This window comes from Octopus bimaculoides, chromosome 4, assembly GCF_046866305.1.
Source record: "Octopus bimaculoides isolate indiv1 chromosome 4, ASM4686630v1, whole genome shotgun sequence".
NCBI lineage: Eukaryota > Metazoa > Mollusca > Cephalopoda > Octopoda > Octopodidae > Octopus > Octopus bimaculoides.
This window is the reverse complement of record NC_142931.1, coordinates 86,436,759-86,463,718: the sequence shown is the minus strand read 5'-3', so window position 1 is coordinate 86,463,718 and position 26,960 is coordinate 86,436,759. Positions and strand designations below refer to the sequence as shown.

The 26,960-nt window shown below is 37.1% G+C and overlaps 1 protein-coding gene across 8 annotated transcripts in view; it reads right to left on the bottom strand.

The window, feature by feature from the left end:
* The window catches only part of LOC106879415 (neuronal cell adhesion molecule), a 179,921-nt gene that overhangs the window by 37,482 nt on the left and 115,479 nt on the right, over positions 1-26,960 (bottom strand). For 3 of the 8 annotated variants that reach the window (XM_089350920.1, XM_089350921.1, XM_089350922.1), the window contains exons 3-4: positions 9,449-9,606; positions 733-856 (exon numbers count right to left, since the gene is read on the bottom strand). In XM_089350920.1, the coding sequence (XP_089207046.1) occupies positions 733-856; positions 9,449-9,464 (140 nt within the window). In that variant the 5' untranslated portion in view covers positions 9,465-9,606. Of the gene's footprint in view, positions 1-732; positions 6,607-9,448; positions 9,607-26,960 lie in introns of all 8 variants that reach the window. The other 5 variants (XM_089350916.1, XM_014928971.3, XM_089350917.1 and 2 more) reach the window with 2 other exon arrangements.

Below are 26,960 nucleotides of genomic sequence, written 5' to 3'. Positions count from 1 at the left end.
GCTACACCCCTGGAAAAGGCCATGGGTCATGGTCTCACTGAGCTTGCCAGGTCTTCTCACACACAGCATATTTCCAAAGGTCTCGGTCACTAGTGGTTGGCGTTAAGAAGAGCATCCAGCTGTAGAAACTCTGCCAGATCAGATTGGAGCCTGGTGCAGCCATCCTCAGTCAAATCGTCCAATCGTCAAACCCATGCTAGCATGGAAAGCGGATGTTGAACGATGATGTTGATGATGACAGGTTGATCTTCTATCTGAGATATTTTTTAACATGCATCATCTTGCAATAATTTTAAAGTTGTGTACAATTTTTGGAAAAGATTCATAGAGGAATCACAGTCTTATCTTAAGATAAGCAAAATACAAGGACCAACTCAAAGCAATACTAAAAGCCACTGAAATTGAATCTAAATCATTTGAAACACAAGCCTGTGACTGTACTGAGTGGTGGTCTTCCATTACCATCAGAACCAAAAACTTCAAAGTTATCAGAAGAGAAAAGGAAGAAATCAAATGACAAGAGAAGAAGGCTCAACAAAATCAACTTAGTCCTTCACCAACATTTCCATGCAGTCAATGCCATCAACTCCTCTATGCAAGAATTGGTTTACAAAGTCAGCAATGTCATCGTCATAATGGAAGCATTCAGCAAAGAAGAAGGTAAATTCTCTGATACAAGATAAAGTTGACAACAATGATTTATATCACACACACAGACACAGTTATACTCACCTAGGTTCTGGTTTTCCCTTGCTGACTTCACATGGGTAGTTAATTTGCCAAAAGGTTGTAAGTTTCTGGTTAACATAGAATGTTTTGTCAGGAAAGGTATCTTTGATAACTGGTGATTCTCGTACTGAAAGAATATTAGGGAAAACAACAAGGTTATGAGTATCTTTATACATAAAAAAAATTTATGAAAAAAAAAAAAAAAATTTTATGTACATCGCCATCATATTAAAAATAGTTACATAATGGAAATATTCTAAATACTTTTGAAATATTTGGCTGAAATTTATAATTCAAAAAAATATTTGTTGTTATGTGCTAGCAATGGATTTTCTGTTCTGTAATATATACCTTTCTTTTTTTTAAATTCAAAATTCCAAAACAAATACTGCTGAATGTTTTGTCATAGCCCTAATCAGTGATCCATGAAGTCAAGGCAGGGTATTGATTTTTTTTTTATATATATAAAAAAATTGTGTTCCTTTACTTCCTTAGTTTGTTGTAGCCATTAAGAGCTAAGGCCACACTAGGGCATAATTGACTTTATGCCATACAGAATTATATGCTTTGTCCAGAGACATTAAACAATGGCTAGAATAAGACAAGGTGTTTGGTTGCTTGTCTCATACTGAAAATTTACTAACATACTACCTTTTGTTACATACTTTTAATTTTTGACCTATTATTCCTCAATAACTGAGCTGATAGACAAGTCTGGAAAGCAAACAGATTAACTTTAATTTATCTTATCTCCTTAATTTTTTTCTAAATTGATAAGCCAAGGATTAAAGTGAGACGTGACTAACCTCGTCTCGTTCCACAACTCATTTTGTTATGCCAAAATCCAGTGTATCAGAAAACATCTACTTTTACACTCAACATGCATTAACTGAAGTTTTGGATAAGATGATTATACATCTCTCTGTCCTTCTAGTAAATACACACACACGTGCATACACACGAAAAGTACAACTTTATTTTCAGTCATGTTTTATGAACCCTTTAGCATTTAAAGCAGCCATATCCAACCCAAATATTCTACCAGTTTTATGTTCAAACCAACCAGACTTGGTTTCTCACACCTATCTTACAATGTCATCTTTGAGATAAACAATTACATCATTGAAATCTCAAGTTTCCAAGATAATACATGATTAATTGAAAATAATATGAATAAATATGCATTGCATTTGACAGAGTAATCTGAATGCTAAAGGGGTTAGAGATACAATGGTGTTCCTGTTTCATCCTTTTTATTTATGACATTTAAAAAAATATTTCCTTAGTCCTTTACATTCAGTTTGAGACAATAATGTTCCTAATTAATGATTTAAGACTTCTCAATCACATCTTCTGAATGAATTGGGGATAGTGGCCTCATTCCTGTTACATTAATGTAATAGGCAGCAAAGGATCATGGGAACAAAGTAGCTGATAAAATCATTATCACTGTAGTTACAATTGATTAACTGGTAACTGATGCTTTTAGCTGAATCTACACAGCCGTAAACATTTGGACCAGCTGTATGGTGGTCTTTCTGCACTGCTTCCATGAGCAAGCCATGAGTTGTGGTTTCCTACTCTACACCTCCTATCAGTGGTCTAGTAAAAGAGGCAAAGGTATGACCTTTTATCCTTTGACTAAGCATAAAAAAAAAGGCTGTACAGAAGAGAATGAGATGAACATAGCACTGCCATCAAGTGCTTTGGTTAGGGTAGGCACACAGTATTTACTGTCCGATCTTAGACAAGCAAGCCAACACTGTAGCATCATGGTCAGCAGTAATCATTCTTTAATAATAATGCTCACTATATTAAATATATTAACACCAACTTAAATATTGTTTTTTCACATGGATGGCATCTCTGGGTAATTAATCTGTGACTTTTTTTCTTTCTTAAAATGTTAATTTTTCATGCTATTCATGTATAATGTTATACAACTTAGTTAAACTTTTACCACTGTCTGTAGTAAACACAGTGAAGTCTATTCTTTACTGTGGAGGTCTAATAAGACTAAAACCAGGCTGAAGTTGCCTCCTGTATTTGCTGATATACTTAAAATAATGTTAGGTACGGTGTTAATATTGTCTTTTCCTTATTGCACAATTAATCTTAGTTAGATATTTTAATTTTTACTATATCAAGTATGTTAACACTGACTAAACTTTCTGAATGTGCTTCATATCAACACAATGAAATGCAAAAAGAGAATTGAAAAAAAAGAAAAAAATTGATTTTTTTTAAATCACAAAAAACCCGAAAGCAATAACACTTAGAACAAGCAATATTCATGAAGTTCTATTTTACAAAAATTTGATTTTTACAACCTAATTACTTGCCTGTGAGTAACCTTTATTGCAAAAAATAAAGTTTGCAAGGCCGTGAAACAACAACGATGACAGCTACTATAAGTACAACTTTTCTTTGTGTCATAAACAATGAAAACCTTTGGTGGGGAACTTTGGGAGTAAAGGTATTTTCAAGCCAGCTAAAATGATGAACAATCAAATGTGCACATTGTCATAAATGTGCTGGTAATATTTATGAAGTGTGAGGGAATGAGTGAGTGAGTGAACCATTCATTCAGTCAGTCAGTAATCTAAGAGCAATATTAGCTGCAAGTGGAGAGTACAGAAGGAAATAGATGAGAGAATGCTTTGTTGAGGGAGAGAGGGAGAAAAATTGGGAAGGATTTTTTTAAAGAGAAAATAAAGACAGAAAAGACTACTACTGAATTTACTCTGTATACAATGTAATCTCTGAAATAATTTGACTCCTATTTTTGTATCTAAGAAGCAATAACATATATTTCATCCACTTTTTATCTTTTTACACTTGAGTATAATGCTACCTGCCAATTTTGACTTTTGTTTATGTTAAAATATCTCACATTATACATGAATAAATACCATAAGTTCATTTGGTAACTTGTAGTTATTGTTCAGAAGATGTTTAAGGTTATATTTGTGGCAAGACTGAGCAACTGTTTGTGGATTTGAGAGGTGGTTTCTCAAGCTGAGTGGTTATGTCTCTTTGAGAGTATTGTCAGCCCACAAAGGAGTGACAAACATCAAAAGGATGTTATTGGTGGTACTGGGTGTACAGAGTAAGTCATGATTTTCCTTAACCCTTTTGATACCAGTCTGCTTGAAACTGTGTCTAGCTCTGTAGTACAAATGTCTTGTTTTCAAAAGTTTTGAATTAAAATTTTCCCCCAAACCTTAGTCACAATTCATGTTCCTAACACTAGCTTAATGATAACTAAGTTATTTTACTAAATTCTTTAGTATATCTAAAATTGATTGAAAGAAACAGAGCATCTCAACAAAAATTTGGTAACAAAAGGGTTAAAGCTATTTGAACCTGGTCTATAAGTCTACTTTAAATCCATTATCAAAAATATCTTTAAGATTAAAATATGAATAGGACATTGTGTTTTCAGTGAGTAGAAACCTGACCAATGATATGATGTCATGGTTCAATACAATTTTGTAATACACAGGTCCTCATGTTCTTTAGCAACTTCCATAAAAATTTAACATAGGAGAACTACTCCATGCAAATATGTAAAGAGAAACACATACTAGATGGGAGGGTACATGTAAACATGAATAACAAACCATCATGCAAAATTATCTTCAGTTGGATTAAAATGATCTGTTTTTGTTTATTATTTCTAGAAAACCATGGGGGAATGGGGGAGGAGTTGTAAAATAGCATTTGGTGAAAGTTGGATGCTGAGTTACAAAAATAGGTTGAAATCACTAGATCTAGCATTTACAGAAATGCATTATTGTTGAATGAATACAATGTGAAACTTTGCATTGGTGTCCATTCAATGTGTATTTCTATACAGCTAGGGAGAGTTTCATTTAGAAATCATTCTAAAGAATTGAAGTCAGGATTTCATTTTGAAAACATATACAATCTTTGTCTCTTTGTAATTTTAAAGCTGTTCAGCCATCTTTACAAACCCTGTTGCTTATGTAGGTAGCCAATTAGATTAAATAGCACAGGAAATGGGAAGTTTTATAAGTTTGTGTTGTTAATGAGGATTAATTAAGAGAATCAAAGTTGAAACAGGTGAACTATGGTAGTTTGCAATATCTAAACAGAGGCATTGAATTTCCAGCTGATGTGCTATGTCCTGTGGAATCTAGAAAGCATGAGTAGAAGAGAGGGTTAACCTAAGAGCAGAGAAGGATGATGTTAACTGGGAGGTAGAGTGAGGGTAGTAATAGAGAGAAAGAAATCACTACCTGGAAACAGTAATGTTGTACACATAACAACCTAAATGTATAAATCATTCATGCCCTTTTACCAGAGGCCATCTGAACTTCATAAAGGAAAATTTAAAAAAACAAAACAAACAGTACCTGTTTATTTTAAGAGCAATGAGAGATGTGGGGCATGTGTATGACTGAGAGAGAAGAGGGAGTGGGACTTGCTGCAGTGGGGACCCCATCCCTCCATACACACAACAGAGTTTAACAACAACGAGAAATGACACAAAGTTTCTCCAAAAGTATAGGCTTTGATGATGGGGCAGAACTGCCCAGAATTTCAGGTTTTATTTATAAGGAACTATGACAGATGGTCGCAACTGTAGCAGTGAAAATCGTACCATTATTTTTTTAATGCAACAATTAGAAGCAGTGATATTATGATAGTAGAAGCAGCATACAGCAATTTTGTGACAGCAGAAGCAACATAAAAATAATGAAATGAGGGTAGAGGCAGCACAAAGCAATGAAATTCCAGAAGATCAGTGAGAAGATGATTGCCAATATCCAAGCGTTCAAAAATGTTTAGTTGGGAGGATACTGATCAAAGTCAGGCTATATGATAGAATCTGTCTATGATGAAGTTGTGTTCTTTGCTTTTTATATATATTATATGTAAAATGATGGCGGCATGAATTAATTCTACAATGGTATGACTGACATGTATAGGCACATTTACATCTACTGCTAAACACGACTAAAGATTATAAGCACACAAGGCCTCCAGTTAAATATGTTAGACATACAGGCATATCACATGCTTTAAACACAAATGTATAAACACATCACATTTCCTGTTAAACATGATGAGATGCATAGACATGCCACACTCTTTGTTGAACAGGCTAGGATGACAGAGGGCGTCACCTCTTTCTAAATATCACAATAGATATATAAGTACATGACAGTTGTAAGGCATGTAAAGTATAGGTAATCACATTTCCTGTTAATCATGATAAGAGATGTTTAGGCATGCCACATCTTTTAAACATGGCTAAAGATATAAATATAATCAGCGACTCTGTCTGAGAGATGTTTGTCTTTTTTCTTATTTTTTACTCTCCTCATTTAGCCTTTCTGTAAAAGAGTGTATGCTTGAAGTATTAAAGACTTCATCCAATTTTCCTGAGCATCAGCCTAATACACCGTTTTCTTTTTTTTTAACCTTATCTTTGAGTCTTTACTTTTGTCCCATATATATCACATCTGTTAGCAAATCTTACAGTAGTATCAGAACTATTCCTAGATTAAGCTATTGCAATTATTAATAAATAGTCATGAGTTTACATGTATACAACATTTCATTTATAGTAAACAAGCCAAAGACGAACAACAACAACAACAACAACAACAACAACACCACCACCACCACCACCATCATCACCACCACCACCACCAACCAGTAAATAGGTTAGTATTTAAATAAAATAAAGTGATAAACAAAGAAAAGGTGTATTCAGTGGGTACATGCAGGAAATTATATATTTAAATGACTTAAAAATTCACTAAAATAGTAAGCTACTATGAAACAACTAAAAAAGGATCCAAAACCCTTTGTATGTCATGCCTAAAAACATACCTGTGGATAGAGCTGTTGAAGGGGAAAATTAAACAAAGTCATTAATACATAAAGGAGATCAGATCATACAAAATACAACTTACCTTTGGATCAAGTACAAATTCATTGTTATTTTAAGTAATGGGTAAGAAAACAGTACACCCCCTCCCCAGCATATGAATTCAGACAGAAGACCAAAGCTAAAATTGTGTTCACCATACTGTTTTTCAATGCTGGCCTGTGTTGGATGGGTCCTTTGTAAAGTATATTAATCTTGACTCAGTCCTCCATTAGATCTATCAACACCAGTATTTTCTTGTGATGTAACTCACTCAATTCTTCTGACATCTTTCTGTCACAAGTAGCCTTTATTGATATTATACATAGCATTTTCTTGCCTTGCATCCACAAACCATTTGCATCATATATCCATACCACAACATACTTCAGATGAGGTCTTTACTATCAAGCTTCTCTCAATTTACTAAATTTTCATGCAACATAAAATTTCATATTCAACAGATCATGTCCACCTCATTTCTCTGCAGTTTTCATAGATTACCCACATTCAATCTACTCACTATTACTCAGCAATACTTTTCATACATGTGCTTTACATAGTCAGTCTTTCACACAAAGAAAGGCATGCTTTCTTTTCAATGGAGTAACATCTCATTCAATTTTTTCAATATCTTTTTCATTCTGGCAACTAATACTTTACCACAAGAATACATATGTTTGAACAAGACAGTTATAATGTCTATGGTGAAGCTAAAGAAGATTCTGTTTTTGTTTTAACCCTTTAGCATTTAATCTAGCCAAATTCTGCCCAAATATTATACCAGTTTTATGTTAAAACTGACCAGATCCAACCTCTCACACCTACCATACAATGTCATTCTAAAAATATACAAACACAACAATTGAAATTTTGAAGCTACAAAATAATGTGTGATCAATTCAAACAATGTGAATAAATAAGCATTTCATTTGACAAAGAAATCTGCATGGGTTAACACACAATTCTATTAGTCTAACAAATATAAAATCTCTGGTTCCAATAAGTGCACTTCTATGAGACATCTTATCTGCCAGACACACCAGTTAAATATTGCCCATATTTCACCTTGTCTTATAAAAGGATAAACAGATTCAATAACGTAGTTCTAGATATACTAATGCTTGACAAGAATACTCTCTTTCTCTTTTACTCTTTTATTTGTTTCAGTCATTTGACTGCAGCCATGCCGGAGCACCGCCATAAGCCTAGTACTTATTCTATCGGTCTCTTTTTGCCGAACCGCTAAGTTACGGGGACCTAAACACACCAGCATCGGTTGTCAAGCGATGTTGGGGGGACAAACACAAACACACATATATATATATACATATATACGACAGGCTTCTTTTAGTTTCCATCTACCAAATCCACTCACAAGGCTTTGGTCAGCCCGAGGCTATAGTAGAAGACATTTGCCCTAAGTACCACGCAGTGGGACTGAACCCGGAACCATGTGGTTGGTAAGCAAGCTACTTACCACACAACCGCTCCTGCGCCTATAATATCAGATTATTACTCATTTTTTTTTATGACTTAAGAAAAGGAAGCCCTTGATAGCTTTCTTCATCTCTAACAAGACTAGTGGCAAGGAAAAGGAGGAAGAAACAACAGTTGGTAAGCTGTTGCAATAGGAAACAGTGCAATTCGATCATACCATCGTCACACCTAAATGAACTCTACTCAAGACATCCAAGGTTCAGCTGATGCTTAATGAACATCATACATCTACCATACATGAACTCAATTAGGGTTGGCAAGCACCTAAACAGCAACAACATTTAAATCATCATGATTTTCTAGATAACTTACGATAGAGCAAAACTTAATATCTACAAGCAAATCAGAGAGTTAGGTCTGCTAATAGAACAGCAAATTCTTTCTTGAAACATACTCTAATTCAGTCTCAACAACCTATGTAGACCCTCTTTCATGTCTCCATAGTTAAATTACTGATTTTATCAACCCCCATCAAAAGGCTGAAAGGGAGAATAGAGGGACATAGTTAAACAACAAACACAGTCCATTTGGCCCATTAGTTTGTGATTTTCTACCAGCCAATTTCTATCTTTGATAACAATTTAAAACATAACACATATGGTTACATACAAGGATCAAGTAGAGTATACTCAACTATATCGATCCCCCTGCCACACTTAATAGTTAACTGGTACTTATTTTATGAATTCTGAAAAGGACAAAAAGGTAAAAATATCAACCTTGTCTGGATTTGAACTCAGAATATAAAGAGGGACTTTGTCTAACAATCTGCCAATTCTACCAAGTATACAAAGACAATAACGCAAATAAATATTTAAAAAAAACAGAAGACATAGTTGTGTGGTCAAGAAATTTGCTTCTACATAGCTACCTAGTTATTCTTGTGCCACTTTTTGGGCAAATATGACAAAGACTATACTTTGTTGAGGTGGTTTTAATAAGACTTAAACATGTCCAGAGTTGCTTCCCATACTTGCCAAAATAAACTAAATAGTTGCTTTTTTTTTACTGCATAATAATTTCTAAATCAAGCACAAAACTTTCTAAATATACTTCACATCAGTATGGTGAAAGTAAGAAAGGGAAAAATATAAGTAAACTGATATTTAAAAAAAAACAACAAAAATAAAAAATGCATTTGGATCAAAATGCTATGAGTGGTATTTGTTTCACCTGAGTTGACTGAATTAAATAGACTCTTCCTTGTCACCCTCATCATTGTAAATGCAAGGAACCTATGTTTGACTCATCAAAAACTAATAACCAATGCTGCTATTCTTTATCAATTGCTATGTAAAATAAAATTAAATATGCCACATACATACCATCCCATTGAGCAGATACATGATGTACTGTCAACAAAAATATGAAGTTTGTTGCTAGCAGTACTGCAATCTTCATCTCTTACAGGAATGTGGTTTTTAGGTTTCTTCAAATATGATGTTTGTTGTAAATTTTCAGCTATCAAATCACACCTGTAATTAGATTTTAAATTGAAAATTACTGATAGATAAATAGAAATAAAAGAAAAAAGAAACAAAGAAGCCAACAAATTTTGCCATTTAGATAATTACTTGTAAAATAGGCAGATGTGACTAATGATAACAGTGTATCTCTTCTGTTCACTGTACACTGCTTCCAATGTAACTAGGGATGACATTCGACCCATCTCATAGTTTCTACAACACTCCACACTCTCTTCTTTATTTTATTACCCTAGCTCTCTCATGCATCTCAAGACATATGCATAAAGGATTACAACAGGTTTACATATAGCCCACACACAGTTACACCCTGGCCATTTAGCATTGACATCCATCATTTTCTCTCATCATTTATGTACTTCCATTCATCATTCTCTCACCTCTCCCCTTCTTTATGATACAATGCCCTCATTACACTGTGTCAAGTTTGTGGTAAAGAGGACCTTTTAATTGTGACTTCTAGTGTTGTCATCATCATCATCTAATATCTGTTTTCCATGCTGGTATGAGTTGGGCAGTTTGACTGAAAACTGGTAAGCTGGGGGTCTGCACCAGGTTCCAATCTGATTTGGTATAGTTTCTATGGCTGGATGCCCTTCCTAATGCCAACTACTCCAAAAGTGTAGTGGGTGCTTTTTACATGCCACTGGCATCAACCATGACTACAATCTCACTTGGTTTGACAGGTCTTCTCAAGCACGGTTTATCGCCAGAGGTCTTGGTCACTTGTCACTGCCTCTATGAGGCCAAACGTTTGAACAGTGCTTTTTACATGCTTCCGGCATGGGTGCTATTTATGTGACACTGGCATTGGCCTCTCTCAGTCATACAAAGCCTGGAGGAAAAACACAAATGAAACTTATGAGCAAAGCTATCTAGAAAAGAAATAACTTGTCCAACCCATGCCAGCATGGAAAGTGGATGTAAAATTATAAAGATGATTATGATGAACATAAAGCAACAATTGTTTTTGCAGTAGAGAAGGAAGAAGTGTAGTTAGTTTAATCAAGACCAATAGTTCTTATTTTATCAATCCTAGAAAGCTTAGAGGCAAAGCTGGGTGAAAAAAACAAAAAAATATTGCAATGTATTTTGTCTCTAAATAATTAAGTTGTGGAAATTTGTTCCTTTGCACACACACAAACTACTGTGTGTGCGCGTGTGTGTGTGTGTGCGTGCGTGCGTGCATGCATGCATGTTTAAGCTGTGTAGCTTTATGTCCTGCAACCTAGCAGTTAGGTAAATGGAGATGGATAAAGTAAGTAGCAGACTGAAATAAACACTGCATCAAACTTGTCATCAAGGGAACATTAATTCAGATAAAGTGACATTTTGTCTGTTTGTTTGTTTCTCTCTCTCTCTCTCACAAACACATACACAAAGTAATTTGCCCCCTTGACAGAATTCAATAAAATAAGTACAACATTGAAATGACAGCACTATGGAAGGTGGTGCCTCCTTACCACGGCATCACTGCACTTCAATGATGGCAATGAATAATAAGAGAATTATATTTCTTTTCTTTCATTTTACCAGCTTTTTATTCCTTGGATTTTAGATAAGAGTTTTTCTTCTTTTTTTTTTTTTCAACCTTTGTCTTTCTATATTGACTTCCTATTCATTTCCTTTCCAAGTGACATCTTAATCTATGGCACTTTTTTTGAAGTCATTTAGAATACCTACAAATTCTATTTCTAATTTACTAACCCTTTGTAGTTTAATGATCTTTTTTCACTAAAGATGAAACCACTCGCCCCCATCCCCACCAAAAAAAAAAAACTAATAAAAAAGCCTTAGAAAAAATTGAATATCAATAGTTAACCCTTTTGTATTCATATTACTGTCAAATGTAATGCTTATTTATTCACATTGTTTTGAATTAATCATGTAATATCTTGTAGCTTCAGGATTTCAGTGATACGATTGTTTGCTTTTAGTGGGTAAATGAGACAGGCCAGACCTGACCAGTATAAACATAAAACAGGTAGAATATTTGGGCCAGATATTTAAAACAAAATAAGTTCACATTAAGGCACAAACTAAATAAAAAAAATAAAAAATCCAGGTAATGTTGTAGCTGTGTGGTAAGAAGTTTGCTTCTCAGCCACATAGCTCTGGGTTTAGTCCCACTGTGTTGTGACTTGTGCAAATGTTTTCTGCTATAGCCCCAGGTTGACCAAAGACATGCGGGTGAATTTGGTAAATGGAAACTGAAAGAAACCTATCATATAATGTTTGTGTGTGTGTGTGTGTGTGTGTGTGTGTGTGTGTGTGTGTGTGTGTGTGTGTGTGTGTGTGTGTGTGTGTGTGTGTGTGTGTATCTTCATGGCGTTGGCTTGATAACATCTCCAGAACTTAGTAGTTCGGCAGAAGGGACCAATAGAATAAATACCAGACTTTAAAAAAAAAAAAGCATTAGGGGTCGATTTGCTTGATTGAAAACTCAATGACCGAAACAAAGAAAAGATTTAAAAAATAAAAGCTCTCACTCGCATGTAAGTATGGCTTGGTAGCATACACATAGATCCCTACATAGTTGTGAGCAGGCATAGACATCCTCTTGATTCCCCTGTTCTTTGACTCAGTGACACACAGAGGTTGTGGGAAGCAAGAGAGAAGGTGCTGCATCAGCCAACTACTGGTGCAGCATTTTCAGACTGGGACAACATGAAATGAAGTGAAGCATCTGCCCCCAAGACAAAAAAAATAAATAACTCAATCCAGGGATCAAACTCATGAACTTATGATTGTGAGCCCACTCCTTAACCACTAGGCCACACTACAGAAAGCAGAGAGGAAGGAGAAACCACTACAGGTCCTCAGTGTGGAAACTTGATCAAAACACTTGCAACAAAGTGACCTTCCTATTAAAGGCACCCAGCAGCCAGGTACAATCAATCTGACGAATCTGCAGAGTTTCTCCTTATTACCTAATTTTACTCACAATGCTTGTGCCAGGTGAGACTATAGAAGAAAGACACTTGCTGAAAATGTTGCATAATTGGATGAAATGCAGCAGTACCATGGAGTTATGAAAAGAACTTCTTAACTCCATGGCCAGGGTTCCAGAAGTGTATGCAAATAAATTTTTCAGACTTTGTACTTCCTCAATATCGATCAATCAATACATAAATGATGCCTCTCAAAGCTACATACACTTTTTAATCATCTTCTTTACTACATCGTACTCTTTCAAGCTGTTCAAACTGTGTGGTGTGGCTAAACAAGAAAACGGCAACAAAGCTGCATGATAGTGGTGTCAGACATGGCATGTAGACCATCATATGACTTGTTTGACATTGCATTTATATTCTCTTCCGTTTTATTTTGACATGTGCATTGCATCTGTATTCTTCTCTTCTGTTTTACAAATTCAGTGTGCACATATGCACTGTATGTTCATACATCTCTTTCCAGGTCCCACTCAAAACTGTTTACAGATCACAACCATCTCATGAACCTGCAGTTTTGTGGAGTGCTTCATGCTCCAATAGTTGTCAAAAAAGTTGGCTTGCAAATCACATGCTGCCATAGACTTGATAAACCTCAGCCTTGTGAGTGGGACTGGGAAGATGTAAACTGTGTGTAGGACTGTTATCTATTATCTGAATATTAGAATTATTAAAATAGAAGATCTATTATTAGAATATTAGAATAATAGAATATTTATTATTGGAATATTAGAATTACTAGATTAGTAGAATATCTATTATTAGAATAATAGAATATCTATTATTGGAATATTAGAATTATTAGAATAATTAGGATATATATTATTACCTCCGCCTTCGCTAAGGCGGAGGTATTGTTTTCACTTATGTTTGTTTGTTTGTTTGTCCATGGACAAGATATCTCAAGAACTGCCAAATGGATTTGGACGAAACTTTCAGGGATGCTTGGCCTTGTGACTGGCATGAACTGATTAAATTTTGGGATCGATCTGGAACCAGATAGGGATTCTAGATTATTTTTCCAGTTTTTTAAATTTAATTTTGGGGAGTGGTCAGGTTCATTTTGAGTATTCTTGTTTATGAGAGGAGTCGAGTTTATTACAGATATTCTCAATTTAAAAATTATCTCTGGATAATTGTTGAGAGGACATTGGTGTTGTCTTGGCGGAGGTTTGCACTCTTTGAGTGCTCTTGTTTGAATATTAGAATTATCAGAATAGTAGAATATCTATTATTAGAATCAAGCTAGCTGTTGGATGCCTACAGCAGAGTCCATGTTACTGCAAGAAAAGAAATCAGACTGAGTTGCCAATCCAAGGATAATCGATGAGGGTCATGGTTTCTGCATTCCTTTCACCCACTAGTGTCAAATATACTGAAAAAAACTTAAGGCTACCCTTTCTCGCTCACTAAACCATTAAAAAGAAAATGAAAACTTCATTTGAAGCAAGCCAACAATACTTTTCATCTTTACAACATCTTGTTGGCACATGAATTTACCTTACTTTAGTGATTGTAACTCCTCCTAGGTAGTGGTCACGGGCACCAGTCTCTAAGTTATGATGAAATCTGAGAGGGCTTTTTCTGATATTTCTAGCCGATGGGTGTCCACGCGGAGGGGTTCTTGCTATTTAGCTCAAGGTCACTTCTTTGAATAGATCAATGATGAAACACATTTTAGTTCGTCTTAAAATCTAACTTGGATTACATTCATTTTCTTTTTTAAGAAGTAGGGTTTGGTTTGAAGGACTGGGTACTATTTCTGACAGGTTAAATAAATATCCACGTAAAGGCTCCAGCAAGTACTTTCCATGGAGTAGTTATCTCCCATGAACGATTAAGCAATTAATTCCCATGAACCAATTATGATGGAATGATGTGGTGGTGGTGGTGGGGGGGGGGGCATATTCAAGTGCTTGTGTTAATCAGAAACCGTTAATGGTTTAAATACGAGATTGGGAGAAGGAAAGAACAAAGGAAAAAATATAATAACAAATTATGCAATAGCTGAGTTAGCAGAGCGGAGGACTATAGCTGAATAACAGCAGTCATCTTTAAGTCAAAGATTCAAATCTGTCTCATGAGAAGTACCGCTTATTTTTCACTGGTGGTGCCCCAGCATGGCCACAGCCTTAGAGCTGAAACATATAAAAGAATGAATGTGTGTGTGTGTTTGTGAATTCTCGAGATGATGGACAAAAGGTAGCTGACATATTAAAACAGCAAATCAGCAATGCACTCTACTAAAATATCCCATTGGAAATAGTTTTGACCCTCGACAGATTGCATTAGAGATCGAGCCTTACTCTCAAGGAAATTATATCAATAGTATTCAGTCTCATGCCTCTCTCTCTCTCTCTGCACATACACACAAGATGGCAAACTCATTTCTTTTTCAACAGAAATAAAGGGACTTAAAAATACAGATCTATATCGTGTTTACAACAGACCAGCGCATTTCTGATGCCGACAGTTGTAATGATAAATCTGTGTTATTCGTTTAAGGAACTAACACCCTACTTGGTATATTTAGTGAGCCACTAAGTGACATCTATGTTTAGATAGCAGAAAATATGGCTTCCATCAATACCTTTGGTACTTTGACTGTGTGTAAATTCAAAAACCATAGCAGAATCATTAGCATGCCGGACAAAATGCTTAGCAGCCTTTTGTCTGTCTTTATGTTCCGAGTTCAAATGCTGCTGAGGTCGACTTTGCCTTTCATCTCTTCAGAGTTGATAGAATAAGTACCAGTTGAGCACTGGATTAATGTAAACTATTAGCCCCCTCCTCCAAAATTTCAGGCCTTGTGCCTAAAACAGATAGGATTATATTGGCTTGACCTACCAACAGGACTGGTGCTGTGCATTAGTCACACCACAGGGCACACTAAATGTGAGTGAACTACATGAATCCTGAACAATTTCAGCAAAATGTTTTAATCCATTGTAAAACATTAGGAATAACGAAAGCAGGTGAGATCACTCAGGGAAGAGAGGGGTAAGTGACAGAGGTAGATGGAGCAGTGTAAACGAGAATGTTTTTCTTAATTTTATGACCCTTGATGCAATTCAGCATAGAACATTTCAAATATTACTAGATTCACCAGGCAAATTTTTTGCATGCATTTTTAACAACTGATGTTAAATTGTTGAGCAAAAATGAAGAAAGGAGCATGCTTTGTAGGATAGAGAAAAGAGGGTGTGCAATAAACGGTCTATGCTCATTATAAAGTTAGCTGGCCGACTCTCTCCAAGACAAGCTATTCTCATCACAACAACAAATGACAAATGAGTCCAAGTCTCTTCATCACTCCTTGTGTTTATATATATATTATATATTATATTATTGCCAGACAGCCATTGTCCCCATGCTGTAACCAACATTTTGCATTGATTAGTTTGCAGCAACCATTTCCCCTAGGTTAACCTGGCGAGGGAAGGTGGTTTACTCACCAAAGACCCAAGCATATAACAGGTTGTATTAGGTTACATATATATTATCCATAACACTGAAAGAATGTGTGTGTGTGTGTGTGTGTGTGTATGAGTGAGATAGAGAGACCGAGAAAAGAAGAGAGGTAAGTAAATTAGCCATGGGTAATGGGGTAATGGTATGAGCTACACAGCCCCCAAATGCTTTACTCAATTCTGGCCATGTGATGCATATAGACAAGGACAGCTGCATAAAGAAGTCTCAATCTCTAACTGTGGAGGGAACCCGTGGAAGAGGTAGATCCAGGAAAACAAAGGATGAGGTGGTGAAGTATGATCTTCGGATATTGAGTCTCATGGAGTCGATGACAAGTGACTGACACTTTTGGCGAATTGTTGTGCATTGAAGACATGTCAAGCTTATTTGAATCATAATCATGGCCAGTGCTGATGACATGTCAATGGCATCCACGTACTTGTGTAGCTAGAGTGTGTGTGCTGCCCTGGGCAGCCCTTCTGTTTCCTGCCCCCAGACTCTACAAAAAACACATATTGCTTACAGCAGACCCAAAAGTGGTGCCCCTTTAAAAGTGCCACCCAGGGTGGACCACCCCTACTGCTCCCCCCAGCAACGCTGGTGCACCTGTGCTGGTGACACGTTCAAGGCATCCATGCCAATGACACATTAAAGGCACCTGTGCTGGTGACACGTTAAGGGTACCCATGCAAGAGACTCGTTTAGGGCACCTGTGCCGGTGACACGTTAAAGACACCTGTGCCAGTGACACATTAAGGGCACCTGGTACACTCTGAGGTGATTGGCATTAGGAAAGGCATCCAGCCATAGAGACCAGGCCAAAATAAGACAACTCTCCAGCTTACCAGTTCCAGTCAAACAGTCTAAGCCATGCCAGCACGGAAACAGATGCTAAACGATGATGATGATGATGAATATCAAACATTGAGACTCTACTATCATCATAATTTTATGTCCACTTCCCATGCTGGCAAGAGTGCATGTGCATCATATGTATGTGTGTGTGTATATGAACACACACGCATAACTTTATACAGGTGCAGTCACAATCCCACATACATCACATTTTTGTACAAGAAATCAATCACAGCGTACCTAATGACTACATTGATTTACCATATCTAGTGGAAAGGGTAAAGCTAATGACAATAATGATGACCAGTAGATAGTCTGTATTGCAGGTGGTCTTTTAGTGTAACAAGAGTATAATGAACAAAGATTTCTTCGTATTCTTGCTGTTCTAGATATTTTCTATTGAACTGGTCACGTAGACAGTAGCATTGAATAGGTTATAGAAACAAACTCACACACACATAATCTGTATACACACAAGTGTAGTGCTGGTCAAAAATAAGTTTTTTCTTCACTCTTTGTTATCCTAAATGTTTTAACTTTAAGCCTTGCTCCATTTCCTTCTTGTATTTCATTGTATTTTACTTTCAGTTATTCTTTTTAACTTCAAGCCTTGTTTCTACTTCTTCATGTGTTGTGACTAGTTGTTTAGCAGTATTTCTCTCCAATTATCACATTGGCTTCTTGCGATAATCATCATCTTTCTGCAGTTTGAAGTCGAACACTTTCTCTGAGGCTGGATATTTTAAAAGTTCTCTCCTTTCACTTTCCTTTATTCTCACTGACTAACGCAGTCACTGCTGCTAACACAATGACTTTATTCTCTGCAAATCACCTCCACATATTTCTCCCCGTTTTATCATATAAACTAAATTAAACAATTTGCTCAATTCTTACTCCCCAGACTTCATTATATCCTACAAATACCTATCTCAAGAAGTTTAAGTAGAATGTCAACCAAATCAATTTCACTACATGATAAGGATGATAGCAGTTTCTTTGTGTTGAAAGATCATGATGAAGAGAGGCATGCCCTCAAGTGGCTATGTAAACAGATACTTGACAATGCAGTATATTTCTCCCTACCTGTACTAAGTAGTTTTAAAGTGAGATTCAGTCTGTCCAATCTGATCCCACACTTTAGACTTGGCAGTCTGACCACAGTGACCAGCAAGCTGTAGGACTGATTTTCATTGGAGTGGCCTTCTTGTAAGATGAATTGCCTTACAGGGCTGGAGAGCTCCACCTATCCAAGAGTTGCTTGAAGGTATCAAAGAGGGCACATGACTGCTTGAGGGACACCAATCCTTGATTTTTCCCTAGGCATTTTCTTTTTCCAAGGCTCCAACTAAATAATAATACTAATAAGAAGGTCTAAGTAAAGCTAATTAGTCCTTGTGAGTGTTTGCAATTTACACTTCCCAACTACTTGTGCCTTGAAGTTTGTGATTGCTTCACTTGTAGCAAACAGTTTGCAACTAGTTTTAACAGTAAGTTTATGGTTTGTGTCAGTGAATTCCTGTTTGGGACTACTTGTGACTTTCATTGTACTACGGGCTTAATTCTAGTTCACACAATATTTCATCCAGTGGCTTGTGGGTATTAAGGAAAGTGAAAGTTAGGTGAAAGGTGAAGAGGTAGAGAAAGAAAGGGTAAAAAAAAAAAAACGAATGGTAGAGGGTTAGAGGAAAAGAGTTAGAAAAAGATGGACAGGGGAAATGGAGGAGAGGTAGAAAGAGAGGAATGGAAAAAAGGAAGCTTGTCCTGGAGGTTAGCGAGGGAGATGTGCTGTAACAACCATTCTGACTTATAGACCTCGCACTTGCAGACAGCCATCTCCACCCTGATAGCAGAGAACAGAGATATGGTCTGGTGGGGCCAAGAACGCCAGAGGTCTCAACTACCACAGGCTCAACCAAAAACCTGTCAGAGAGTGACCAATACCTTAACAGTTGTTTTTCTTTTTTTCTCAGCCTGACGAGTAGCGGAGCCTGGGATGGTAGCTGACCACACCATGTTGCTACTGGAGAAGGTGCCACAGTATGTGGCAACCCAGTTGAGGAGCCTACTGCCATTTGTTGCATTGCAGAAACTTTCTTTACAATGGTCACATTTCCCACCAAGCATGAAATTCAATATGAAAAACTAGTTCTTTATTGGAATTATCTCCCCTTGGCTTTGAGAAGCATTCATACTTACTGTTTTATTTTTACTTTCTTCTTCCAACCAAAATGCAGATTTCTCAATTTAACAATTTGTTTTATTTATTTTTACTTCTACCATTCAGTGTATCACCTTGTTTGTGATTTTCTTCTAAATTCATGTTACTGATCCACTTGAGCTATCTCTCTTAGCTCAGTTTTTCTTTTCTTTTTTTTTTAAAATTAACAGACTTTTGTTGGAGTGGTTTACAAATAGTCATGACAAGAAAAGTTCACCAAAATGATAGCAAGTTGAATATATAGAAGCACTGTAATTAAGGGGGAATTAGGGGGGTGCTGCAGAGTTCAAATTCTACTGCTGCACTGGTTTGCAATGTTATTCACTTGCACACTAATGCACACAAAGACATACATGTAAATAAACACATATCAACACCAATACACTATACACTAACATGCACACATATATATTGCATTCAAGGCTGTACGACATGCATATGCACTCTCTCACACACACTGACAATAGCACAAGAAATCCACCAATCATAATCAATCACCAGAATCCTTTGGAGTTCACTGAACAATGGAATGAGAGGTGGTGGTGTTGAAGGAGTAATCAATAATTTGGGTTATTATTAAAAGGTGATTCTAAAGATGTTAGCATCAGATAATAATAATAATTATTATTATTATTATTATTAATATTATTTCAAATTTTTGCCAAAAGGGTTGATAACCCCAGTGTCCAAAATAGTACTTATTTTATTGACCCCTGAAAGGATGAAAGGCAATGTCGATCTTGGTGGAATTTGAACTCAGAATGTAGTGACAGGTGAAATAACGCTAAGCATTTTGTCAAATGTGCTAACGATTCTGTCAGCTCACTGCCTTAATAATAATTGAAGGAACAATACATCTTCTACCAAAAACTGAAGGCACGAAAAATCTGAAGAACTACTGACCAATAACTGGTCTTAACACTACCCACAAGATACCCATATTGATACTAACTGAAAGAATGTACACTTTCCTTGAACAGAACTCTATCCTTCCACAAGCTCAAAAAAGCTGTAAAAAGGAATTCTTATGGACATAAGAGAATTGCCTGAGTAAAAAGAAGAACCTGAGTATGGATAGACTACAGTCTATCCATACTGTATGGATAGACTACAGTCTAAGTAAGGATAGACTACAGTCTAAGTAAGGATAGACTACAGGAAAGCGTTTAATAGAGTCACACATAATTGGATACTCAAGGCCCTCGAGATATATAAGATCTCTCCAGTTGTCTCCAAATTCCTACAAGGTAGCATGACCAAGTGGAATACACGTCTCCTTCTACACCATAGTAATGGGATGAGCCAACCTAAAAGCAACATCAAACAAGGCATCTTTCAAGGTGACTCCCTCTTCCCATTACCCTTTTGCATAGCACTGATCCCACTCTCAAACAAACTGAGTATCACCAGGTATGGGTTCAAAGTGTATAATATTATTGTAAACCATTTATTTTATATGGACAATCTGAAGCTGCTTGCTAGAAACAACGAAGAGCTAGAATGTCCTGTGCTGACGCCAAACAAAAACAAAGATTGCCACAATAGGGTAGGACAGTATTTACATTGGAAAATATGCAAAACTACAAAAATCAACACTCCTGCTTACTGGTATGAACATCACCCCGGGCCAGTTTTTGAAGGTAAAAGTGTCACAATCCTCTGGGATTTTCTAGTCAACACTGACAGAACAATCCAGGCTAATCGACCGTAGATAGTCATTAAAAACAGGGAAGAAAATACTTGTAGACTAATAGATGTAAGTGTTCCCACTGACCAAAATATATCTGTAAAGGAATTTGACAAATTACGTAACTATAAAGACCTGAAAATTGAAATACAAAAGATGTGGTATCCTGGTATTGTGGGTTCCCCAGGTATGATAAGAAAGGGATGTCAAAAACATCTAAATATCCCAGGAGAACCATGTCTCAAAGAAATCCAAAAGATTGTACTGACAAGTACTGTCCATAGAATGTCTGAGTTGTATTACATGAAGATATTTCACTACTGTCCCTGCGACTTCCCCTCCCCAAGCTTTCAGTCATACTGTAACATCTCTCATCCTTCACTTACCCTAGGACACTGGGTGTGTCTCGGCAAGTGATTGTAACAAGCATGCAGGTAAATAAAATAATAATAATAATAGTTTCAAATTTTGGCACAAAGCCAGTAATTTTGGTTGTAAGTAAATTACATCGACCCCAGTGTGCAACTGATACTTATTTTATTGACCCTGAAAAGGTGAAAGGCAAAGTTGGCCTCAGTGGAATTTGAATGTGAAGATGGACAAAATACTGCTAAGCATTTCGTCCAGTGTGCTAACAAATAATAATGATAATAATAATAAATGCCTTGATGCAGTACCAAGCAGTGGCTTTCATGGCACCTGATCTTAACTGACTGGAAGTGTTACCATGTACATTGTTTTGTCTTGGTATAAAAGGTGGGCTACAGCAAATATTCTGCTCAATACCACACATTTGCTTGTTAGTTGTTTGACCATAACCGATTGAGCATGTCCCTTAGTGGCTGATGATAAGTGCATATCTGATCATGAGCAGAAGTAGTGAGGGAACATCATAGCCATGTGTTGAGAGGAATTCTTTGGGGTGTGGATAATTCCCCTTTGGAAACATAGGTATTTTGTTCATCACTCCCTCATAAGCCCATCTCACACTTACGCACTCCTACCCCACCTTCCCATTCCTTCCCATCCCTCAGCAATCAAGTATGTTACGGGGGTGGATGCTCTGAGAGTGTAGCTGCTAGAATAAGAATAGCCTGGGTAAAGTTCAGAAAGCTCCTACTTCTGCTGGCAACAAAGGGCCTCTCGCTCAGAGTTAAAGGTAGACTGTATGATGAATGTGTGCTAACTGCAATGCTACACTGCAGTGAAACATGGGCCATGATTGCTGAAGACATGCACAGGCTTGAAAGAAATGAAGCTAGTATGATCTGCTAGATGTGCAAGCACTCTGAGAGAAAATTTGAACATAAGAAGCATCAGATGTGGTGTGCAAGAGAGATGACTGTACTGGTCTGGTCATGTGTTGCATATGAATGAGGACAGCTGTGTGGAGAAGTGTCACACCCTAACAGCAGAAGGAACCTGTGAAAGAGGTAGGTCCAGGAAGACATGGGATGAAGTGGTGAAGCATGATCTTCAAACGTTGAGTCTCACAGAGGCAATGACAAGAGATGTAGACCTTTGGAGATATGCTGTAACTGAGAAGACCTGGCAAGTAAAGTGAGATTGCAACCATGGCTGATGCTGGTGTTGCAGTGGACTTAGTACTCTGTATGTGGCACAAGGACAGGCAAGGTCAGTTTTGGCAAGGTTTTTACAGCTGGATGCCCTTCCGAACACCAACCACTCAGCAGAGTGGACAGGGTGCTTTTTAGTGGCACCTGCACTGACAAGGTCACCAAGTACTTGCAAGACAAAACTTTTAAGAGGGGAGGAGGAATTGAGGGAGGTGATGATGAAAAGGTTATAGTGAGACGGATACAGGTGTCTTGCTGTAGATGAAGTACAAGGTTACCTGGCTGTGTGTATGTGTATGTATGTATATATATATATATATATATATATATATATATATATGTACATACATACATACATACAGGCACACACACACGAGGTGTAGTAAAAAAGTATCCGACCTTTGGGCAGAAAACAAGTAATATTAAAAACTCACCATTTTGATTTAGTTTCCTTCAAAGTATTCACCTTGGGAGTCTACACACTTCTGCCAGCATTCCTGCCACTGCTGGAATATTTCTGGAAATTACTATCTACCTCTCTTTCTGTTTATTTTCTTTTCTTTATTTTTACCAATTAATAGCCACTTCCGCTACCATTCTGTTATTTGATATGTTTGTGTCTTTTTCTTGGGATGCCAACTATATCAGGACTTTAGCCCACATAAGATATATGCAGGGCAGCACTACCTCCTCCAGGCACTTGATGTAGGCATTCGTGTTGAGTATGAAGCCGTGTGGGAAGATGAATGGAGGCATAATGTCACCATCACTAGTGATCACTTCAAACACCATGATGTTGACTGGTTGTTTGATTTTTATCACACTCAGTACATGTTTTGGGGACACGGCAAGCCAATGGTTATTTCTGTGTGTTCACCATGTGTTCATATAGGAGCTTCTGGTGTAAATGTCAAGCAGTACAGCATGTCGTTTCCAAATTTCTGGCAAAGTGAATTGCGTCATGGTGCTGTTTTTCTCCAGCATGTACAATTTACTCTTTACTCTTTTACTTGTTTCAGTCATTTGACTGCGGCCATGCTGGAGCACCACTTTTAGTCGAGAAAATCGACCCCAGGACTTATTCTTTGTAAGCCTAGTACTTATTCTATCGGTCTCTTTTTGCCGAACCACTAAGTTACGGGGACGTAAACACACCAGCATCGGTTGTCAAGCAATGATGGGGGACAAACACAGACACACAAACACACATACATATATATACAACGGGCTTCTTCCAGTTTCCGTCTACCAAATCCACTCACAAGGCTTTGGTCGGCCCAAGGCTATAGTAGAAGACACTTGCCCAAGGTGCCATGCAGTGGGACTGAACTTGGAACCATGTGGTTGGTAAGCAAGCTACTTACCACACAGCCACTCCTGTTTCTCCAACATGTACAATTTTGTAACTCATATTAACAAATGAAAGACATGTAATGGTGAATAAATAATACCCAAATTTTTTCCAATCTTTTGAGATTATAAATGTGTGTGTGTGGCAATTTGCTGTATTTGTGAAGGTGCATCAAGTTAAGTAAAATCACAGTCAGCCATACATACAGGTGTGCCCTTTACAGGTGCCAGTGCCACATAAAGTACACTCATGTTGGTGGTGCTGCGTGAATGCATCCATGCAGGTGGCACGTAAAAAGCACCCAGCATTAGAAAAAGCATCCAACTGTGTCACAACAGAAAAGTGGAGCCTGGACAGCTCCCCAGCTGGTCAGTTCTTGTCAAGCCATCAAACCCATGCCAGTATGGAAAACAAACGTTAAACAATGATGATGATCCCTTTCAGTACAGAAAGATACTGAAATTGAGCTATATATAAACCTTGACTGTGTGTGTGTGGGGGGGGGGGAGGAAGGAAGAGAAAGAGTTAAAGTGAGTAAATTAAAAAAAAAAGAAGCTGGTATCAGAGGAGAGCAGGGCATTGTAGAAAGAATTGTTTCCTTTCTTTCCCGTTCTTTTAGAGTTCATTGCTGATGGTTATTGATTAAAATCAGCAGAAATGGTGAGGAAAGTGTAAACGGGGAAGTGTGTAATGACGTGGTGTGTGGGGAGGGAGGAAGAGATGAGAGAGAATGACAAGAACAATAATAATATCAATAACAACAACAATAACAGCAGCAGCTGCTGCAGTAGTAGTAGTAGTAGTAGTAGTAGTAGTAGTAGTAGTAGTAGTAGTAGTAGTAAGAACCAAGTAATGGATCAGTAACATGTGCAGAACCAACACAATACAACTGGTGATAGTGGTAGTGGTAACTGGAAGAAGGTGGTGGTGGTGGTGGTGGTGAGAAAGACTACAGCAGTTTCTTAAATAAATTTAAAAAAAGAAAAAATAGAAAACGCCTGAAAGCATTGAACTTTACTACTGCAGCTGCCAATATTAGTGAATATTCTTGAACATGATTGTGTCTAGGTATATGTAGTATATATGCATGCGTGCGTGCGTGCGTGTGTGTGTGTGTGTGAAGAAGAAGCATGCGATTGTCATTGATGGGATGATGTTCCAAAAAGAAAAGGAGAGAACAAAACTTCTGTCAGCGATACAGTCAGTTTGATTAACCAGTTGGGACTGGCATCTCAAATTCTCTTGGAGTAAGCTATGAATGCTGCTGCCATTATGTTGCTATTTTCACTTTTTTTTGTCTATCTAAGATTCTAAGCCCATGCATGAAAATTATCAGAGCCCCACCTGTTTTGTCAGTGTAGTCAACCTTATCCATGACTACAGCATTTTATGGTAGAAATTTCACAAATCATTTATTTCATCAATTTTTAACTGTATCACCGTGTCTTTAGCAATCATTTTGAAACTGACCATATTCAGCCCAAATACTCTTCCTGTTTATATCCAAGCTGGCCAGCTCTGGCTTCTCACACCTACCCTTTAATATCATTCTAAACATAACTGCACATCATTAAAATCTGGTGGCTCTGACATAATGAATGATTCATTCAAAGCAATGTGAATAAATAAGTATTACATTTGAGAAGTGGAGGCGCAATGGCCCAGTGGTTAGGGCAGCGTACTCGCGGTCATAGGATCGCGGTTTCGATTCCCAGACCGGGCGTTGTGAGTGTTTATTGAGCGAAAACACCTAAAAGTTCCAGGAGGCTCCGGCAGGGGTGGTGGCAAACCCTGCTGTACTCTTTCATCACAACTTTCTCTCACTCTTTTCTTCCTCTTTCTGTTGTACCTGTCTTTCAAAGGGTCAGACTTGTCACACTGTGTCACGCTGAATATCCCCGAGAACTACGTTAAGGGTACACATGTCTGTGGAGTGCTCAGCCACTTGCACGTTAATTTCACGAGCAGGCTGTTCCGTTGATCGGATCAACTGGAACCCTCAACGTCGTAAGCGACGGAGTGCCAACAACATTTGACAGATTAATCTGAATATTAAAGACTTAATTATTATATTTAAGAGTGGCAAAACAGTCAGCACTTGGAAAGAAAAGAAAATTGCAGCATTTGCCAATGGCTTTTGGATGTTCTGAATTTAAATTATATCTAGGTTGACTTTTATCTTTCATCTTCCCAGGGTAATGATAAGATAAAATAACATTTAACATCAGTCAATACCAAGTTTAATTTAATCAACTATATCATTGTAGACAATTAAAAAAAAAAAAAAAAAAGTGCAGGCATGGCTGTGTGGTAAGAAGCTTGCTTCCCAACCACATAGTTCTGAGTTCAGTGTCACTACAAGGCATCATGGGTGAGTATCTTCTACTATAGTCTCAGGCCAATCAAAATTTTATGCTTTGGATTTGATAGATGGCAAATGAAGGAAGATCATCGTGTGTGTGTGTGTGTGTGTGTGTGTGTGTGTATGTGTACCTTTGCCTGTGTTTGTCCCTCAGTACCACTTGACAACTGGCATTGGTGTGTTTACGTCAGTCATCTAAAAATTCTTCAAGGCAGTGCCCCAGCATGGCTGCAGTCTAATGACTGAAACCAATAAGACAAGATACAGTAATCTCTCAACTATCGCAGGTGTTACTTTCCAAAACTCCAGCGACAGGTGAAAATCTGAAGTAGAAACAGTACTGTACTGTATATTTAAAAAATTATTTTTATAATTTGTGTATATATATATATATATATATTATTATAAATGCAAAACAACACCACAGAGGAATCGACATAAGCTTAAATAATAAACCACGATAGGTGAACTGTGGTAGGCGAGGGATTACTGTATATACATATGTGAAATATTCTGCAGTGAATTTTATTCATCACTTGTGGAAAAAGTGCTTCATCATCATCAGCTTAGCGCTTTAGCATTAAAACCAGCCATATCTAGCTCAAATATTCTACGTGTTTCATGTTCAAACTGGCCAGATCTGGCCTCTCACACTTACCCCACAATGTCATTCTAAAAACAAACTCTCATATCATGGAAATCTCAAAGCTATGAGATAATGTATGATTCAAAACAATTTGAATAAATAAGCATTACATTTGAAAGAATAATCTGAATGCTAAAGGGTTAAGCTTATACTGACTTGAATGGCTGGTACTCCATTCACTATTTACTTTGTACCTAATCTAAGTAGAATCAGGTGAAGTAATAGTA